The sequence below is a fragment of the Carlito syrichta genome, unplaced genomic scaffold (assembly GCF_000164805.1).
Source record: "Carlito syrichta isolate Samal-C Ts95f unplaced genomic scaffold, Tarsius_syrichta-2.0.1 Scaffold302570, whole genome shotgun sequence".
NCBI lineage: Eukaryota > Metazoa > Chordata > Mammalia > Primates > Tarsiidae > Carlito > Carlito syrichta.
This window is the reverse complement of record NW_007246666.1, coordinates 704,183-724,303: the sequence shown is the minus strand read 5'-3', so window position 1 is coordinate 724,303 and position 20,121 is coordinate 704,183. Positions and strand designations below refer to the sequence as shown.

The 20,121-nt window shown below is 37.2% G+C and overlaps 1 protein-coding gene across 7 annotated transcripts in view; it reads right to left on the bottom strand.

The window, feature by feature from the left end:
* The window catches only part of CSDE1 (cold shock domain containing E1), a 40,787-nt gene that overhangs the window by 10,921 nt on the left and 9,745 nt on the right, over positions 1 to 20,121 (bottom strand). For 2 of the 7 annotated variants that reach the window (XM_008056897.2, XM_021711759.1), the window contains 11 exons: positions 11,799 to 11,997; positions 10,396 to 10,505; positions 9,908 to 10,000; positions 9,186 to 9,283; positions 6,501 to 6,582; positions 6,043 to 6,171; positions 5,811 to 5,936; positions 4,987 to 5,199; positions 3,970 to 4,110; positions 3,715 to 3,879; positions 44 to 151 (listed from right to left, as the gene is read on the bottom strand). In XM_008056897.2, the coding sequence (XP_008055088.1) occupies positions 44 to 151; positions 3,715 to 3,879; positions 3,970 to 4,110; positions 4,987 to 5,199; positions 5,811 to 5,936; positions 6,043 to 6,171; positions 6,501 to 6,582; positions 9,186 to 9,283; positions 9,908 to 10,000; positions 10,396 to 10,505; positions 11,799 to 11,997 (1,464 nt within the window). Of the gene's footprint in view, positions 1 to 43; positions 152 to 3,714; positions 3,880 to 3,969; positions 4,111 to 4,986; positions 5,200 to 5,810; positions 5,937 to 6,042; positions 6,172 to 6,500; positions 6,583 to 9,185; positions 9,284 to 9,907; positions 10,001 to 10,395; positions 10,506 to 11,798; positions 11,998 to 13,835; positions 13,983 to 20,121 lie in introns of those variants that run through there. The other 5 variants (XM_008056899.2, XM_021711760.1, XM_021711755.1 and 2 more) reach the window with 4 other exon arrangements.

Below are 20,121 nucleotides of genomic sequence, written 5' to 3'. Positions count from 1 at the left end.
TGACTACTCTTAATCCTCTCTCAAATAAACAGAATTATCTTGCCTTATCTCCTATTTGAGGAGAAGTGGATCCTTCCACATCCTTGGCTTGAAAAGCAATGGTCAGTTTCACCCCACAATCATCATATGCAATAATGCCATCCTCAGCCTCCTAAAGAAAAGAGACATAGTTAGAATACAATGAAAATAATCTTAACAACAACAACAAAATAAGCAACTACAGTTCTTACAGATCCTTGAGCCAAAGAATTGGTACAGCCATAGAAATTTCTTATTACATGGTTCTCTAATAACAAAATACTCATATGAATAAAAGGTGGTCTTAAGCTGGATGTGGTGGCTCACACCTGTAATCCCAGCACTTCTGGAGGCGGAGGCATGAGGATTACCTGAGTCCAGGGGTTCAAGACCAGCCTGAGCAACATGGCAAGATCTCATCTCTACAATAAATAGAAAAATTAGCCAGGAAAGGTGGTGCATGCCTGTTACTTCCAGGTACTTGGAAGGCTGAGCTGGAAGGATCACCTGAGCCCAGCAGGTTGAGCCTGTGGTGGCTGTAAGTGTGCCAATACACTCCAGCCTGAGCAAAAGAGTGGGACTGATTCAGATTAAAAAAAAAGGGTGATCTTGTCTCAATCCAAGGACTAACTTAATCTGCTGCAACTGGTTATTTTAGGCTCAAGAATCTAATTTTTGCTATTGAGGAGAAAAGCCTATTGGAAATTTTCAATACTCTCATTCTATACTCCTCATAGCCAATTAGAAGTCAACATGGGCATGTTACTTCCAACCAGGTGGAAAGTCTAGGCAAGAAGATTGAGTAGCAGTCTCTAAAGAAGCTGAAGTACCCTCTTTCAGTATCCCCTAGTACCTTGCCCAGTATTTTGTGCATAATGTCAGTCAACATACTTACCAAAGCGTGAGAATTTAATTTGGAAGCGGATCGAGCACAGTTCAGAGCACTTAACATAGAGTGATTAGGTTATATATAATACACTAGTATTTCCACAATAACATTTAAATCATCTTATATAAGAACAACTAGATCATCAAGTCTAAAAAAGTTCATCTGGGCCATAAATCGTAAGTAATGACATTTTATAGCAACCATATAAAAATTATACTGGTTTTATGGTTTCAACATTATTTCTATGGTAGATAATGCTCACATCCCTACCACAGCTCTCTGGCTTCTTTCCTAAGCCCCAAATCCCATTATAAACTGACATATTCAAAACGAATTCACTTCTCTTCTTCGACTATTCACATTTCTTCTATAACTATTATTTAACAAGTATTTATTGAACACTTACAATATACCAGGTAGTATGTTTTACAAAATGTAACCGTCTCCGTAAGTTACTCTTATTCTTCATTTTACAAATTGGGAGTCTTGGGAAGTTAAATAAACTTGACCAAGGTACACAAGCCAGCACAAAATGATCCAGAGGATATGAGCTTTTAAGAGCAATTATGTCAGAGAATTCATGTCTGACTCTGATGTCCTCAACTTTTTGCAAATCAATCAAACCCAGAATCTCAGCATTTTTTGCTCTTAAACATCTCTACCCACCAACTCCAATATCCAGATAAAATATTCCTTGCCCCCAAGAGATAAGACAATCCTTGCCCCCAAGGAGTCTAGTACAAGAGGAATCCGATTCATAAACAAGTGCAACATGCTGTAAGAAGCACAATGACAAAGATTTACTTGGATACAGACTGGCCTAAGGAAAAAAACTATAAAAGGGCAGGAAAGTCTGTCTTGATCAAGTCAGTTTTGCCAGACATGGGGAAGAAGGGTAGTCCAAGAATTAAAGGCCATTACAAATAAGCCCCAATGAACTTACATTTTTATTGTCGTTGTTAATAGTATCACCTGCCACATGTGAAATTCCTATTATGAACCAGGCACTATGAGGGCTTTTTAAACACTAGGAGACGATCAATTTCTAAGTTAAAAAACAAAAGCTCAGAGGTGAAGTCATTTCCCAAGGTACAAATAAGAAGTAAATAAGATGCTACCCCTGCTCTTTCTGGCTCCTAAGTAGTTATTTTTAACCCTTTGCATTCAGATGTCCCCTCTAACGAGACATTGTAAATCTAGCTAACCACTTGGATGTCTCCCTTCAGGGGACATAAAGAGATTGCTAGTGATTATACAGAACAAACTTATGCAGGCACAAAGTTTTCAAAAATGTATGGCTCCTTGAAGTTTTCCCTTCAAACTACACAAAAAAGCAAATAAAGAGATGGAATGTATACTAAGATCAGTTGAGAAGTGGTTTTCGGGAAACACGAGTGCATCCTTCCACATCATCTTCGAACAAAAGACTGGACCATAAATTACATATTATCAATGTGGGAGGAAGAAAAAAAGACTGCACTGTCTGCTCAAATAGAAGAACACCAGGTGGAAGACATCAAACAAATTACCATTGCACAACATGTAGCAATAAGCCCACAATGCATGTTGGTGACTGTTTCACACATTACCACATGCTAGAGTGGTAAGATTTTGATTTTTTTTTTGGGTCATAAGTTCTTCAATGTCCAAAATTCCATTATAAACCAAATATCATTACAATAATATAATTGGTTCCAATGCTTTACTATTTAATATGAAGTGATGAGTTTTTCACTGTTTTGTAAAATAGTTGAGTTGTTGATAGGTGATTTGCGAGATGTCTCCAAGTTCAAAGGATTAAATTATGTGATCTTTCCAGTTCTCTCTCTCACATAACGTCTCTTGTCTGCATCCATTATCTTGGGCCCTAGTTCAAGGATTACCGTAACTATTGAGTAATTTCCTATGAATCCTCTTCATCTTTTGTCTTTTTCCACCCCATCTATCCAGGCTTTATACTACCACCATTATCATCCCGAAGTACATACCTGATGTGACTTTCCAACAGAAACTTTTTTTCCCAAGTACAGAACAAAGTCTAAATTATTCAGAGCACCAATCAATACCCTCCCAGTCTAGCTGTATCCTGACTTTTCATCCTTATTTCTCCCTCACCAAAAACACAAAAACAAAAAACAAAAAAACCTATCAAACTAGTTACACACTGCTTTCTATAGAAACCTTAAATTTTTCCCATCTATCTCTCTGTGCAGAATGCTCCTTCCTATCTCCACCTACTGTCAATACCTTAGTGAAACCATCCCATATTCCACCAATTAGAATTAATTTTCAGCAGAGCACTGTCATTAATTTTTAACGGCAACATTTTATATTCTGCATTAATTATTTTTATATGACTCTCTCAATTTGTTGTTTACTTGAGAGAAGCCATCTCAGACATTTCTGTATCTCCTATTCAGAGATTTTTCAAAAAATGGCGTTCATATGTATGAACAGACTCTAGCCAACTTTAAAAGTTTTAAACTCCTTAGAGGACAAGTACTATCATTTTAGATGAGTGGTTCTCAACTGGGATTGAGTTTGCCTTTCAGGGGACACTTGGCAATGTCTGGAGACATTTTTGGTTGTCACAATGGGAGGCGGTGATATTGGCCTCTGGTAGTTAAGAGGCCAGAGATGCTGCTAAACATCCCATCCCCATCCTAAAATGTCGATAATGCTGAGGTTAACAAACCTAGTTTTGATTAATTCACTGTTACTATTACAGAAAACTCTGAGAGACAAACTCCATTATTATGTGGACAGTAGAAGAGCTACGAAAATCATCTGGATTGTGTAAAACTTACCTTCTCTTTGCCTTTATTTGGGCTAGTGGTTTTAGAATTGGAAAAAGTGGCTTCTTTTTCAACAGTGCCCAGAAAATGATGATCTGAATGAGAATGAAATGAAACTGTGCCCTTGGGAAGTTTTTTAATCCTAATAGCATGATTTCTTTGGGCAGACAGCATATCCTACAAATGATAAAACAAAAATAACTTTAAACTTTAAAAAGCAGCATCAGGAACTACCTCCCCCAAATACTTTTCTCAAACACAACTCACAGGAACCACAGTGAACTCTACTTCATCTGCAATATGGAGCTGGTTCCCATCCAGAATTTCACTGAAGTGGAAGAACATACGAGCATCACGATCCACACACTTGATGAAACCAAAACCATCTCTCATGGCGGCAATCACACCCTGAAACCCAAACAATATTTTCACTGGCTGTCAAAAGGAAGGCGATATTCAAATCTGGAAACACCATTAAGTTAAATTCACTAGGAAGTTTTAGGATTAGCAACCCAAGTACTGTAAGCACATTTTTTTATTTTACTTTCATACGCACTGCTTTCAATAAAATAACTTAACCTCAGTAATTTCCTAAGACTCCCCAGATGTGATTCCTTGGCAAACATGCACTAGAAAAAGTTACCATTTATCTGTAAACACATGTACACAATGTATTTCATAAAAGTTCAAGCCTAATGATAAGGTAACTTCCAGAAATTTAAATAGTCTACAGACCAACACTTCAAAAGTAGACAACAAAAGCAACTCTCTAGTTTCTAAGTCAAATATTTTATGTGATTTTAGGCTCAGGAAGGATTTAAGATTTAGTTCTGAAGAATAAAATATAAGACATCTCTACTTTTTTTTTCCTTATTAAATTATCAGTTTTTGTGAGTGGACTGAATCCGGAGTATGTGGATCACAGTAGGCACTGAAATATTTACTCAATGAACACAAATTATTTGCCAAAGAATTACATACTTCATATTTGTTGAAGATGATTATTTTGTAAGTTTAGAATAGGACCTAAACAATATTCTGATAGTTAATCCTTGCTAAGCCCCGATAGTAGCCAAGCTACATATTCTATACTGTAAAGGAAAACAGTCTGCCTTAGAAGAAAAAAACCCCCCACACATTCAGACCTCAGTATGATCAATTCTTCAAAGGCAAAAGTTAAAAAACAAAAACAAAAAAAAACCCTCAAGCAACTTAAAATTTCATGGAAATGTACCCATACTATTATGTATATGAGATACATATCCAATAGTAACCAACACATACCATTTCTCTGGCTTCATTTGTGAACTGAAATGTATTCGACAGGACTTCTATGTTGGTTGCTCGTTCTAATTTGTCACGTCGGTCTGTTGAAATATTAAACCTAACATGGTCACCTTCCAGCAGGGTCACCTTGGATTTTGTATCTTTGTCTCCAAAGGGAAGTTCCTTAGGAATCACAAAGTCAACTTTGATGCGTCCTGGCAATGGGTCATTCTGATGAGAAGGAAAAACGATTTTAGCTGGAGATTTCTCATCCTTCCTAGTTCTAAGTCAAACAAGAAGAACACATAGCAAACCTATGTTATTTATAACAGATAATTCCCTGAAGGGAAAAAAGGTGTCGATAACATAAGTCCAAACGTGAAAGCTTCATATTTTATGGTCACATAATACAGCCATAAAATCACAACACTGCAGTTAACGCCCTGCACTCTGACAGCAAATTTTACTTAAAGGCCTTCCTCAGCAGTGACACTACTTATCTCCTCACCTCCACCACAAAATAAACAACAAATGTAGGTGAGGAGTGTGGAAGGCTGGAGAGGAGGGAACAAATGAACACCCGATCTGCTGTCCAATCCAATCAGTTTTTTCCCCCCAATTTAACCAGCAGTAGTTTTTCTGGTCTTTTCTCCTTATCACCCAGTTTAAAAACAAAAAAAATTCATAGATGTCAGTCAGTGGTTTCTCATTTAGTTTAACTACACATATCAGGAGATATTGCAATGCTCCACTAACATATTATGATTATAGTTCATAAATTCCACATATCATTCTATTGCTGATGAGGTAAAAGAGGACTCTCCTGAAAAAGATTTGTTTACCTGGTTTTTACTGGGTACTTTTGGGATAACTTTGGTTACGGTTCCTTCAAAATGTTCAATGCTGATATCCTCAAAAATGACCGTTCCTTGAGGCAATAGTCTGACATCTGTTGCAACTTCTTTACCCTAAATCAGAAGAGAGCGGGGAATCACATAATTTTAAATGTTTCTTAAAAACGTAAATTGCTACTGCTCTTAAAAGGCCAAAGATCAAGTTATTCAACCATCTTACATTTCTGTCCTTGATTGTGAATTCCACGTCATCTCCAGGTTGTAAGGCTTCTAGGTCACCCTTAAATTCACTGTAGTGAAAGAATATCTCTTTTACAACATCACCTCTTTCAATAAAACCAAATGCCTCCTAAAGCAAAACAAAAAACCAAGAACTTTACCACTCAGTGTACAAATTTATGATTACAACTTAAAATCAATAAGCCTTTCGTAAAATTATACTGCAGTCAAAATAACATAATTTGATGAAGTCTGGTATTATCAATTAAACAGTCCCCTTTAAAGAACATAATGAATGCACTACCAACAAAGGAATTTTAAGAGGTTACTTGTGAGGTTAACAGTGAAATATTTTTAAAGGGTAGACAAAAAAGGAAAAACAAAAGACTTCGAGTTTAAAGTACAAAACTTGAAGTAGTCAAGGAACAATCCAAGTTTCTCAAATTTGTTGACACTTACCTTCATGGCACAAACTACTCCCTGACAGCGAGCTTGTTTCTTTTTCAACAGCATAATGTTACGAGCACTTACAGCACCAGTACTAAAAAAAAAAAAAAAAAAAAAAGTAATTAAGGGCAAGGGGAGAAAGACAAAGAGGGTTAAAAATGCATTGCCTTGGTTAGATAAAATGAGTCTAGAGAAACTAGTTTTCTGGGGCTTTGAAAATCCTGACATCACCAAGAATAAATGTAAAGTCATAAACCTTACATCTGATCTTTTACATATGGCTTCACATGCAAAGGACTTTTGCTCAAACTCTCTAGCCTTCTAAATGTAGCACACACGTACATGTCATTTTTCTCTGAGACTATTGGTGAAAGATTTGTTTTAACAAACTTACACTTGGGTGCATGATATGCTACTCTGCGTTTCTATTCCAGCAACAACAAAAAAACCTGAAATAAAGCCATAAAGTGAACGCTACCAAAGGTGGGGAATACTGAAGTTTTAGAAAGGTTGGCTATTCACTGAACAAACATTTGAGTAAGTATTATGTGCTGCAAACTAAGCACTGATGATACAGAGATAAATAAGAGATGGTCTTTGTGTTCAATGAGTGCTAAATTTAACCCATTAATAATTTCTGATTAAACAGCCATAAAAGAATGCTGGGTAAAAGCAGTGATTTTAAGAGTACTATGCTATTAAAAATTATGACAGTCACCTTTATTGGAGAACTGAAACTACTTAGAGACACATGTTGTTATACTGCTCTTATCTTTGAGCAGCAGCAATGCAAATTCAATTTTCTTTTAAAGATACCATAGACTAAATAAGATACAATGGCAATTGTTGGTGCAGATGTCTTAAGAGTAGACCTGTAGACCAAGCAATTTTTTCCCTTAATTCTTCACAGACAAATGGTATGTGCCTTTTATTTATTTATTTTTTTGAGTTGGAGTCTCACTCTGTCGCCCAGGCTGGAGTGCAGTAGCACACTCACGGCCACCCCAACCTCGACCCGCTGGGTTCTGGCAGTCCTTCTGCCTCAGCCTTCCAAGTAGCTGGAACTAAATCCACTTGCCTCGGCCTCCCAAAGTGCTGGGATAATAGGCAGAGCAACCGAGCCCAGCCCCAAATATGCCTTTTATTTAAAACATTTAACAGACTAACAAAGACACCACACACACACACACACACACAAATCCTGCTTACTTTTGTAATTTATGGCAATGAAAAGGCTTTAGAGTCAGATGAGGATTAAATTGCCACAATAAGTAGGATATACTATTTAAAGGCTGTATGAACGCAGGCAAGTAACTTTGCCAGAATTTATACCTCATTTTACAGATGACATAACTTATTAGGCAAGGCTGATTTGAGGATTAACAAGTACATATACAGTATTTGGTGTAAATGCTTGACACATAAGATAATTTAATGAAGGTAAAATAAAGCCCTTTCAGTAGCTCCCTTTTCAAACTCCAGCCCTATCCCCTAAGTTTCATACTTCAGTTTAAACTGAGGCCTTCAGACTGGAATCCACAATTCAATCTGATTCCTCCTAGCCTTGCAAGAGTAAGGCTCAAGACAGACAATTCTGCACATGCTTCTAGGACTTTTCCTTCCATATGCTATCAAAAAGTTTATTCCTAGCACTTTTTCTAACTTCCTATTTTTAACTTCCTTCTCTGCTTGCATCTTTCATCTCTCCCACCACAAAATAAAAATAATTCTCCCTGGGCTTAACTATACTTTCCTTAACTGCTTATGCTGATGAATTCTACAGCTATGTTTCTTGCCCATTACCAGTTTTTAAGTCTCAGACCTACAAATGCAACTGCATATTTGATAGCTCTATCTAGATGTATCACAGATGCCTCAAACTCAAATTGCTACAGTAAGTATGATTCTTCACCCACCCTGAATACTTTCTCCAGTATCTCCTCAGTCCAGTTAATGGTACCATGATCTGCTCAGATTAGGCCAGAATAAAAGCAATTAGGACTCCCTTCAATTCCAATCACACCCCTACTAATCAATTATGAAGACAGATGATTGTATTTTCCCAATGACTCGACTTCTCCACCCCTAGCCTATCTGTATTAGGCTCTCATTTTCCTGTTAACTTTCATATCACTGCCTCTAGTCTAGAGCACCCTCACTCTCCCGAAGTCTACCATTTCCATCACCTCCAAAGATCTAAGCCAGTCATACTTCCTTGTTTTAAGTTTTCCAAAGATTTCTATGATTATGGGAGAAAGCTCTAATTTCAACTTCCTACAATCCAGTCAATTCAATCAACTTAAATTCTTGGCCATTTCCCCAAGCATGCCGTGACACTGCTTTTTTCTCATCTCCCTAGTGACTTTATACTCTTCCCTCAAAACTTACCTTAAGCACTGCTACTTTTGCAAATCCTTCACCAGCCTCTAGAACAGGTTCCTGAAAACTGATCATGTTTTAATTATCTTCCTATTTCGGATACCCTGCAGCACAGTGCCTGTCAAAGATACCCATAGACCCTCAAGAATACTCAGACTCTCGAATATCTAGCTAATGAATTTTAAAAGCTTTAAAGGTCATGAAAATTATCTAGATTTACACGTTAGGTTGTGAACTCATTTCAGAATTCTTAACTGAAGGGAAAAAAAATCACTTCAATGGGAACACTAAAAAACCCCCCAAAACAAAAAAACTTACTGTTTATTGTTATCAATTACAAAGTTTATTTTATCTCCAGTTTCCAGCTGAACATTCCCTTCGACATCTTCAGGGGTATAAGTCAGATAAAACACTTCCTGTGAATTAATAAGTTATTATTACTATCTTGACAAGATGCATATTCATTGTATACTTTGATTTACTTACTTAAATACCTCTTATAATGGCACTTAAGCCAAATTTCTTAAAACGAAATGCTTTATGACAAGTAAATTTATTCATATAAAAACACACACTTCCCCTCCATGATGCTGATGACTTATGCGAGTCCACAGCTGAGCAGCAATCCAACTTCAAAAAGCTTACACACATGGAAGCATTTGCCCAGAGACTGTAGTTACATTTCAAAAAATCAATTTTATATAAGGCATTCCAAACAAAAAAGCTGGAGTTAGTGCTTTAAAGGAACCAGAAAAAAGATCCCCCCCAACAACCCCCAAAAAAGTGATTAAAAGGAACATTTTACCTTAATGTTCTAACTAAGGTCACACTTGGGCAAGCTAAGACACTTGGAAGTCCTACAGATCTTTTTCTTTTTAAATTTTTTGATTATGCTGCACTTGAAGCCTCTTAGAAACCAAATTTAAAACTGATTTTTAGCAACTGCAGCTTATACGTTTTCTATTTTGAATTTTAAAGTACGCTTATAGATCACATGGTGGATCAGGCAAAGGTTTAAGAAAAATACACAAGTTTTTTACCCCATTACGTTCGTAGCATACACTCCCTGTTGGACTCTGACCCGGGGCAGCTGGAGATTTACTCTCTAAGTTGTGAGGAACAGCGCACACAACCTACCAGTCAAAAAAAAAAAAATTTCCATTGCTAATCATTTCAGGAGCAGCACTGTGCAATATAAACTGAATTTTAATATCCTCTATACTATACACAGGGATGCATTTTAATATGATCCACAAGAGGATGTCATGCTGCCAGGTTTCAAACTTACAGTATATAAACTGACTGTAAGTATTGACTTAGGGTTGTATTAAAAACCCAAATTGAGTCTTGACCGTATTTTTATTTTAGGTCAAGAATGCCAGTGCTTTTGATATAATTTTAAAATAGTCATCTTTATATACTATAGCTCTCTTTCGTGCAAACTGAGGAGATGGGGAGAATCTTCCTTTTCTAAGGTGAAAGGCAAATGCAGGGCCCTACAAAAACACAAAGCATCAAAGTCACTAACTTGTCCATTTATTCGTTCTTCAGGGAGGATTTCTGGTTTTATCTTCACCAGTTTAATGGCAATGGGTTTCCCAGTCCGCCGGTCAGATGATACTTCAAATTCAACATCATCTAAAATAAAGAATGTGCTGTTTGTTGAGCTAATTCTTGCAAAACAGTATCTCACTTCCAAGCTATACTTAATATAGCATTTGAACGGCCTTAGACTAGTGTTTCAAAGTGTGGACCAGCAGCATCAACATCACCTGGGAGCTTGGGCTTCACTCCAGTCCTAGTCAAAGACAAACTGGTGATCAAGTACAACGATCTGTTTCAACAAGCCTTCCAGGTAGCTCTAATGTTTCAGAACCACTGCTTTAGATTAGAAAAGCCATATCTCAGTTTTCATGGCATTTGTAAATACTCACAAATAAGGCAATATAACAATCATAATCTTGGTTAGTTTTTTTTTTAACCTCTCTGTTCCTCAGTTTCCTCACATGTAAAATGAGAATATTCCTAAAAAACAGAATTGCTGTGAGGATTCACCAAAATACTCCTATAGCATGTATCACTAGCTACTGTACTGACTCCTTTCTCAAATATGTTTTTCAAAAAACCAAGAACTTGTAACTTCAGTCGTTTAATAAGCCAAACATCTTCACATGTGAAAGTCTTTACTATGGCGTCAGCCAAGATGAATTTCTATATAATCCAAGTGATGTCATTTTAAGTTATTTTATTCAGGCATTACCAATAACAGTACCTGAGAGAGTAATTTTTTTTTTTTTAGTTGGAGTCTCACTCTGTCACCCAGACTAAAGTGCAGTGGCCACTCCCAGCCACTGCAGCCTCGACCTGCTGGGCTCCGGTGATCCTTCTGCCTCAACCTTCCAAGTAGCTGGAACTACAGGCGCGTACTACCACGCCCGGATGATTTTTGATTTATTGTAGAGATGAGGTCTCGCCAAGTTGCCCGGGTGGGTCTCGAACCTGCGGGCTCAGGCAATCCACTCACCTCAGCCTCCCAAAGTGCAGGATTACAGGCTGAGCCACCAAGCCCGGCTGAGAGAGTAATATTAAGTAACATTATAGAAGTTAAATATTTTTACTGGCTTAAACTTTAATATATAGGTAAACAGTTATCATCGAAAGGAACAATTAAATCCTCCAAGTATTTATAAAAATATGCAAAAACATCTTTTAGTCAATTAGTCATTCTTCCCTCAGAAAGACACTACCACACTAGAAATTAGGAGTCTCCTAGTTTATACAGACATACCTCAGTAATTGGTACAACTAAAAAAATCAAAGACTTTTATTATTCTTTAACTAAAACACTTTTTCGAAAAGTACTCTCATAAGTCAGCTGATATGCAAGTGCTATTTTGTGGTTACATTTTTAAAAAGGAGAAACGAGATTACCTCCTACTTTTAAGTCTTGCAAGTTGCCATTATACTGTGAACAGTGGAAGAAAAGTCTAGCTTGACGTTCTGAACACTGAATAAATCCATAAGAGGTTAACAGTTTTTCAATAACCCCCGTTTCACGCAGTGCTGCTGAAGTACCATTGGGGTACCCATTGTGTCCATTGTTGTGGAGAAGGTTTGGATCAAAGCTCATCTGTTTTAAAAAGAAAAAAAACCCAATATATACAGATCCATATACTATCTCCAAAGCATACTAAGTCTGATTAACAAATTACTAAATCTTCAATATAAAAATGCAAAGAAAATAAAGGTAAAACAGATAAAGGGTAGATTATGAACTTTTACTACTGAAATGATTGCTTAGTTAATATAACACTTCAGAATACAATCTGAATTATTATATGGGGGAACTGCCCCATTTATGATAGAATTTTCACTTACCAGACAAAATAGAAGTCCTGGAGTTTAATATTAAGATATAGCAACTACCTTAGTAAAAGCTGCCTTTATGTTAACTTTATATTACTAAAACAATTTCAGAAGAAAGATAACTCATATATAAGAGATAGCAACACGAAACAACCAAGGCTCTTCCTTAAGAGGTTTGGCAACACCTATTTAGAAACGTCAAAAGATACCTTAATACTACACGGCAAGCCATGCATCTTGAAGGCATGTTTAAAGTTAGTAGAGATCAATACAAGAAAATTAACTTTTTATGAAATACTCAACTCAAACTACAAATTTCAGGTTAAGGCATGCTTAGGGTCCTTTAATGGAAGACAATTCAAAAACAATGAGTTAGAAAACTTCTGAGACAAAACTCCAAGACAGCAAAAGCACTTCCATTCTAAAAATGTTCAATCATTTCACAGATACATTTAAAGAAACCTTTCACTTGAAAGAAACCCTTACAGTATTCAGATACTATTGAAATCTCTAAATACTGTCATTTTTTTCTCCATTCTTTAGCGAAAAAGGAGCTATTTAAATGCAATGGAATAGAATATGCCTAGGTCATAAAACACATAAAACACTATCACATTGGATATTTCATCTTACTTCATTTGCAAAAAGCCCACAAAACCAAATAAGTTTAAGTGAAAGACAAAATAGAACAAAAATCCCTTAAAAAGGCTAGGCCTATAACTTACCATAGTAGTGATCTTTCCAAATCATTACAATTAGTTTTAGACCCTTTCATCGAAAATTTGACTTATGGGGGGGTGGGGGTAGGTGGGACATAACATCAATAAGGGTACCTGGTCTCAAACCAGGCAAAGTGGGGACCAAAGGGAGGCCAAACTCTACTTATACGATGGCCACTTGTATACCTAATCCTGAATTGTACCCACATCTTTAAAATAAAAATTTAAAAATAAAATAAAATTTGATTTATAAGTATTTCCATGTAAGCTAGATGTCAGACATTATTAATAAAAAGGATATATTTTCATTAAGAAAAAAGAATGATTAAAATTCTATTAAGATAAATCAAAGTATGAGTAGTAAATGATATGTGGGATGGTCAAACATACAAATCAGAGCCACCACACCTGTAGGTAGTTAAGTTCACACTAGCCACTGTTCTGTTTGACATTTAAGTATTATTGTCATTTTACCAATGAGGAAACAGACACAGAGAGGCTAAATGACTTGCCAAAGTCCAGTGGTACAAGATTCAAACCAAGAAGGTCTACTTCTACAGTCTGGGCTTTAAACCAGGACTTCTTAAATGAAGTTATCTGGCAATCTGGTTAAAATACAAAATCAGACTCAGAGAGGGTGGAGGTTTGAAATTCTTCATTTCTAACAAGATTCAAGGTGATAACAACTCATTTGATTCTTGGACACACTTTGAGCAGCAAGTTCCTAAACTACTCAAGTTATCTTTCAAGATTTAAGGTGAAAGAAATGATGAGGGAAGTTAGAACGTGAGTCTGCAGGACATTTCAAACGAAATGAGTGGCCCTCAAGTCATGCTCTTACCACAAAGCAAGATAAGCTGACATGACTGCTTTCCTGACTTACAGATCTTTGATATGCAGGGATCCTCTTTTGTTTTTTAGTCCCAGACGAGGTAGAAGATGAAGGTAAAGAAAGTGAAGGAGGGGCTGCAGGAGGGGGATGAGGGTCTGATGACACAGTAAAAATGTTCTCCATCTCAAATAGCTGTGGTAACATAATGTTTATAACTATGATCAATAACAATTTAGTGCAAATTTGACAGTCAACCTTTATATATTTTCAGATTAATAGGTTAGTTTAGCAAACTATAACCAGATTTCTATTGCAAACTGAAATGTACTTTCTTAAGCCCTTAAAACAATCCCACAATGTCTATGATTTTGAAAACGGCACAAGGTCTCTGGTGGTTGCTGGAGTGAGACTATTCAGTCCAATTTCTTTTCAATGCCAGCAACTTTAAACAGAAACCAACACTCAGTTATTGGTCTCCCAAATGTAGAGGACACACAGGTAGTCCAATGGGGTATGCAAAGAAAATATAACTATTTATTTTTCTGCCCAGGGATAAAAATTAGCTTATAAACATTTACTACGCATTTATAGCAGAGGCTCACTGAGTTGGTATGCCAAGATGGTCCACATGTTACATATGTATATTACTCAGGTATTCTAAGGAAAAAATGGAAAACTCCTTAAGGCGCTGACCATGAAGTCCTCACTTACTTGCTCTCGGTAATACAATTTAAATATGCTCAATAAATAGACATCCACATTTAGTTATCTAGCTTACCACAGACAAATGGGTTGAAAGACTCCCACAGAAGGAACCTGCATGGAAGATAAGGCAAGCACAGGCAAAGAGGATGGGAGCTGTCATTTCTATTCCTAGTACTAGTTCTTCCATCTCCACATTATGAAAGAAATAACCATGTGATGAGATCTGACAAGTATGCCAAAAAGTCAAGATCAAGACTATGCTTCAAATTTACACTAGCAGCAATACAACACTCTACATGTGTATTTTCATGATATATTAATTCATGATAGTAGAAAGTTTTTAATAAAATGAACACTTAAAAACAAAGCATCTAGAACACAGTATTTTTAGTGAAAAGAGAATGCTTCTGTACTCTTAACTTTCTGCACTCTATTTTTAAATACTGCTCTTTTCATTCTTCATCCTCATTATTTGTGCCACGATGTTTCCAAGGCACACACAGTAGTATAATCACACAATGTAAAAATACAGGCAGGGCACGATGGCTCACGCCTGTAATCCCAGCACTTGGGAAGACCAAGGTGGGAGGATCATTTGGGGCCAGGAGTTCAAGATCAGCCTGGGCAAAACAGGGAGCCTCCACCTCTTAAAAAAATTAAAAATAAAAGCCATTAAAAAAAATGTGCACACACACACACAATTGACAATACTTGTTTTTAACTGACAAAAAATATGATAAAATTAACTTGAGGACCATTATTCTAGCTTGTTGACTTAGATCATGACTTTCAAGCTATACTACTTTCATGTTCAGACAGCAGTTCTTATTACTACACAAATAAAAACACAATGGTATGACCTGTAATATGTAAGCAAAAAAGCTGTAAAAAAAAAAAAAAACCAAACAAAAAAACCCACATTCTCAAGTTTCTAGTTCTGTCACCCATTTCTGCAGGAGAGAGATAAGAATTCTGTTTTTCTCACCCAAAGGAAACTTGAACCAGAATCAGAGGGATTAGAGCTAGCATTTTAAGACATTTAAATTGTTCCCCAACAAGAGTGCTGAGATCTGGGCTGTATTGTTCAAGTTTCATCTCACCTCTAAATGCAAACCAAAACAGAGTTGATAAAGAACCTTTCCCTGGTCAGGCGCAGTGGCTCAGTCTGCAATCCCAGCACCTTGGGAGGCCAAGGCGAGTGGACTGCCTGAGCTCATGGGTTTGAGATCAGCCCGGGCAACTTGGTGAGACCTCATCTCTACAATAAATAAATAAAAATTAGCCGGGCGTGATAGCACGCACCTATAGTTCTGGCTACTTGGAAGGTTGAGGCCGAAAGATCTCCTGAGCTTAGCAGGGCGACGCTAGGGTGGCCGTGAGTGTGGCATAGAATTCCAGCTTGGGCGACAGTGAGACTCCAATTCAAAAAAAAAAAAAAAAAAAAAGAATCTTTCCCTTTTTCCAGAATCTTTGCTAACCTAGGCGCTTTCCTTAGCCTTAGTCCATTTGGAGGGGTTTTTTCCCCCGCAAAGGGAAAAACATACCACTCAAACAACTTCAGAAAAGACAATATTAATAGTTTTATCTTCAAAGAATTCCCAATAATTCAGCCACACTGTATTTTTATGGCAATGCAAATTATGTCGTAATACCACCAAATAATTTTTAAGTAGTACCATTAAAATAAAAGTTGTCAAAAAAACAAATACAAAAAAGACCAATGGAAGAAGTAAATAGTTCAACAGATCTTTGTTTACAAAAAAATTAAGACACCAAAAAAGGAGGTGGTGGTTGGAAGGGACCAGTATTTATATGCTACTTGGCTTTTTTTTTTTAAATGGAGAAAATCTAAAATTTCGTTGTCTCATCACATATAAAAAAAGTATTCCAGATAGACTGAGTTAAGTGTGCTACAATACTAAAAACCAGACATGCCTTTTTTTTTTCTTCTTACTCTGTCACCCAGGCTGGAGTGCAGTGGCACGCTCACGGCCACCCCAGCATCGACCTGCTGGGCTCCGGCAATCCTTCCGCCTCAGTCTTCCAAGTAGCTGAAACTGCAGACACGCGAAACCATACCCAGCTAACGTTCTATTGTAGAGACAAGGTCTTGCCAAAGTTGCCCTGGCTGGCCTCGAACCTGCGGGCTCAGGTAATCCACTCCCCTCGGCCTCCCAAAGTGCTGGGATTACAGGCTGAGCCACCGAGCCTGGCCAAGAAATGCATATTTATAAAATCTCTGAAAGGGGAACTTTCTAGATATAAAATCAATTAAACTGCAAAGAAAAGGACCAATATTTGATTATACAAAAAGCACAAGTTTTTATACTCAAACCTAAGGGGAAAAGTATAAATATAAATATAGCAGTGTAGTAAAAAAGAATCTAAGTAAATCAGTAGGATTAAATTACCAGAATATAAGCTTCTTGAGGGGCAGAACTTTTTGTTCAAAGCTAAATCCCTAGAGTCTAGATAAAAGACAAACATTAGGCACTCATTTGTTGAGTTACTGAAAGATACTGAAACAAATGAACATACTATTTTTGAAGAGCAATTTTTAAACTTTAAACACAAAACATGACTTCAATTTTGGCAATAACAAAAAACTCAAATAAAGTAAAGCAATATTGGTCATATACCACACTAGCAAAGAAAAAAGACTAAAAAATATTTTTAAAGTGGGCTAAAAACAGCACATGCTTTTATGGTAGTAAGCCATTACCATCCTTCTGAAATGTAGCTTAGCAACATGCATGGAGATACTTTCCTTAATAATTCCATTGCAAAGGCCGAGCATGGTGGCTCATACCTATAATTCCAGCACTTTGGAAGGCCAAGTTGGGAGGATTGCTTAAGCCCAGGAGTTTGAGATCGGCCCAGGCAACACAGCAATACCTCATCTCTACAAAAAATAAAAAAAATTAGCTAGGCATGGTGGCACATGCCTCTAGTCCCAGCTAGTTGGGAGGCTGAGATGGAAGATCACCTGAGCCCAGGAAGTAGAGATTGTGGTGAGCTGTGATTGTGCCACTGCACTTCAGCCTAGATGACAGCATGAGACCTCGACTCAAAAAAAGGGAAAAATAAGTTTTTATTTAAAAAATCCCAGAAACAATCTAAAGTCTAACACTCTATAGTTTAAGAAGTCATCTTAATTTATGTAATGTGAAAATGCGTATGCTGTAATATAAAATGAGAAATAAAAAAGATATTTCAGTAAAGACCAGAAAAATCTAATTTAATGGTCACACATGAGAAAACATTTAGGCATCTTAAGGGCACAGCTAAAAACAGCAAATATGCAAACAGGATCCAGTTCTAACTCCATTCTGAACAACTGCGTTAATTCACTTAACCATAACTTGAGTGCCTACAATGCATCAACACTATTCTAAGTTCTAAGATATGGGGGTCATAACAAAAGTGTACAACCTCATAAAGTTTAGACCTTCTATCCTTTTCTACATATTTACTTTTAAAACCAAAAAAGTCATTAACAAAATTAATCCTCCTTTAATAAAAGCAAAAGTAGAAAGAATCTCAGGTATCTCAAGTGAAACCTTTTTTTGAGTCAGAGTCTCACTGACGTCCAACCAGGAGTGCAGTGGCATGCTCACGGCCACTGCAGCCTTGATCTGCTGGGCTCAGGTGATCCTTCTGCCTCTGCCTTCCAAGTAGCTGAAACCACAGATATGCACCACCACGACCGGCTAATTTTTTTGATTTACTGTGGAGATGAAGTCTTGCCAAGTTTTCCGGGCTGGTCTAGAACCCCTGGGCTCAGGCAATCCTCTCACCTCTGCCTCTATCCCAAAGTGCTGGAATTACAGGTTTGAGCCACTGTGCCGGGTTAGACTCTCAGGTGAAACTTAAAACTTCATTTCTAGTCTAAAAGATATGGCCAGGTGCAATGGCTCATGCCTGCATTCCCAGCACTTTGGAAGGCTGAGGTGAGAGGATTGCCTGAGCCCAGGAGTTCAAGATCCAATTTGGGGAGGGGGGGTGGGAGAGGAGGGAGGAAAGGAATCCACTAGCAAGCCATCCTATCATTTTCTCACTCATCTGGGGCTTCGGTTTTCTTTTGATTATCCTGTTTTCCAATATTAAAAAAACTATTTTCTTCAATGGAGAAAGCTGTACAGTTTCAATCTGTGTTATCTTCCTCATCGGATTCAACAGAATCCATAAAAAGCAGCCTACAATTATTATTTTGAGTTGGTGTCTCACTCTGTTACACAGGCTCGAGTATGGTGGCACACTCACAGCCACCACAGCCTTGACCCACTGGCCTCAGGCAATCCTTCTGCCTCAGCCTTCTAAGTAGCTGGAACTACTGTAACGTGCCACCAAACCCAGTAATTTTTTGATTTATTGTAGAGACATGATCTCACCAAGTTGCCCAAGCAGGTCTTAAAGCCCCAGACTCAGGCAAGCCTCTCACCTTGGCCTTCCACAAGTGCTGGCATTATAGGCACGAGTCACTGTGCCCAGCTAAAATTATTTTTAATAATCAGATGAGGTAGAAAGAAATACAAAAAAGTACATGGTACAACTATCTTAAAATTAAATAACTTTATAAAACACAGATAATTGAAATAATATGCTTTCAGCTGTTAAGGAATACTTCTGATGCACAGTAAGATCATCAACATAACACAATCCTTCAACAAACTGGAAATAAAGGCCTAAGTATGTCTTAAAACCGCGATGAAGCTTTTATAAAAGCAAATGACCTATTTCCATTCCTCATTTTATTTGATCTCTGCGGCATTTTAAAAAACCACAAACTTCTCCTTGAAATTATCTTTAGTGTTTCCTCCTAACTTCTATTTCTTTGGACATTCTCTTTATTGCTGCTTCTTCCTTTATTACCTGTAAACTGATGACTCCTTTCTGAATTCCTTTAAGCCTACACATTTTAGAAAATCTGGAAACTAAAGATTAAAAAGAAAAATTGTCTTTCATAATGCTATTTTAAAAGATCACTATTTACCATTCCATACTAGCATATTTTCTTCAATTTCAGATTACTATCTAATGAACACAATAGACTTCCACAATATATTTTTTAATTTCAGTAAGATCCTACCCAAACTTCCCTGTTCCTATGAATACCAAAGGTTTCTAGCTTGAACAACTGGATAGACTAAGTTCATCTTCTCCAGGTTTACGTTTACATTCAATTGGTTTCCAAGTCTTTCTACCATTAGAACACCTAATGCCTACTTTCTTCTCAGTCTATACCCTAGCTTTTATCTTCTGCCCTCTAGCCATTGTTTTGGATAGGTCTTCCCATCCTCAGCCTATCCCTCAAGAGTGTCATCTTTTAGCCAGGCCCAGTGGCTCACGCCTACAATCGCAGCATTTTGGGAAGACTTCGTCTCTACAATAAATAAAAACAGCCAGGCATGGTGGCGTGCGCCTGTGGTTCCAGCTACTCGGAAGGCTGAGGAAGAAGGATCACCTAAGCCCAGCAGGTTGAGACTGTGGTAGCTGTGAGCATGCTACTGCACTCCAGTCTGGGCAACAGACTGAGATGCCTAGTGAAAAAAAAAAAAGTGCTATCTTTTTGTCTTTTAAAGGTACACTTCTGAATATATATATATATATATATATATTTTTTTTTTTTTTT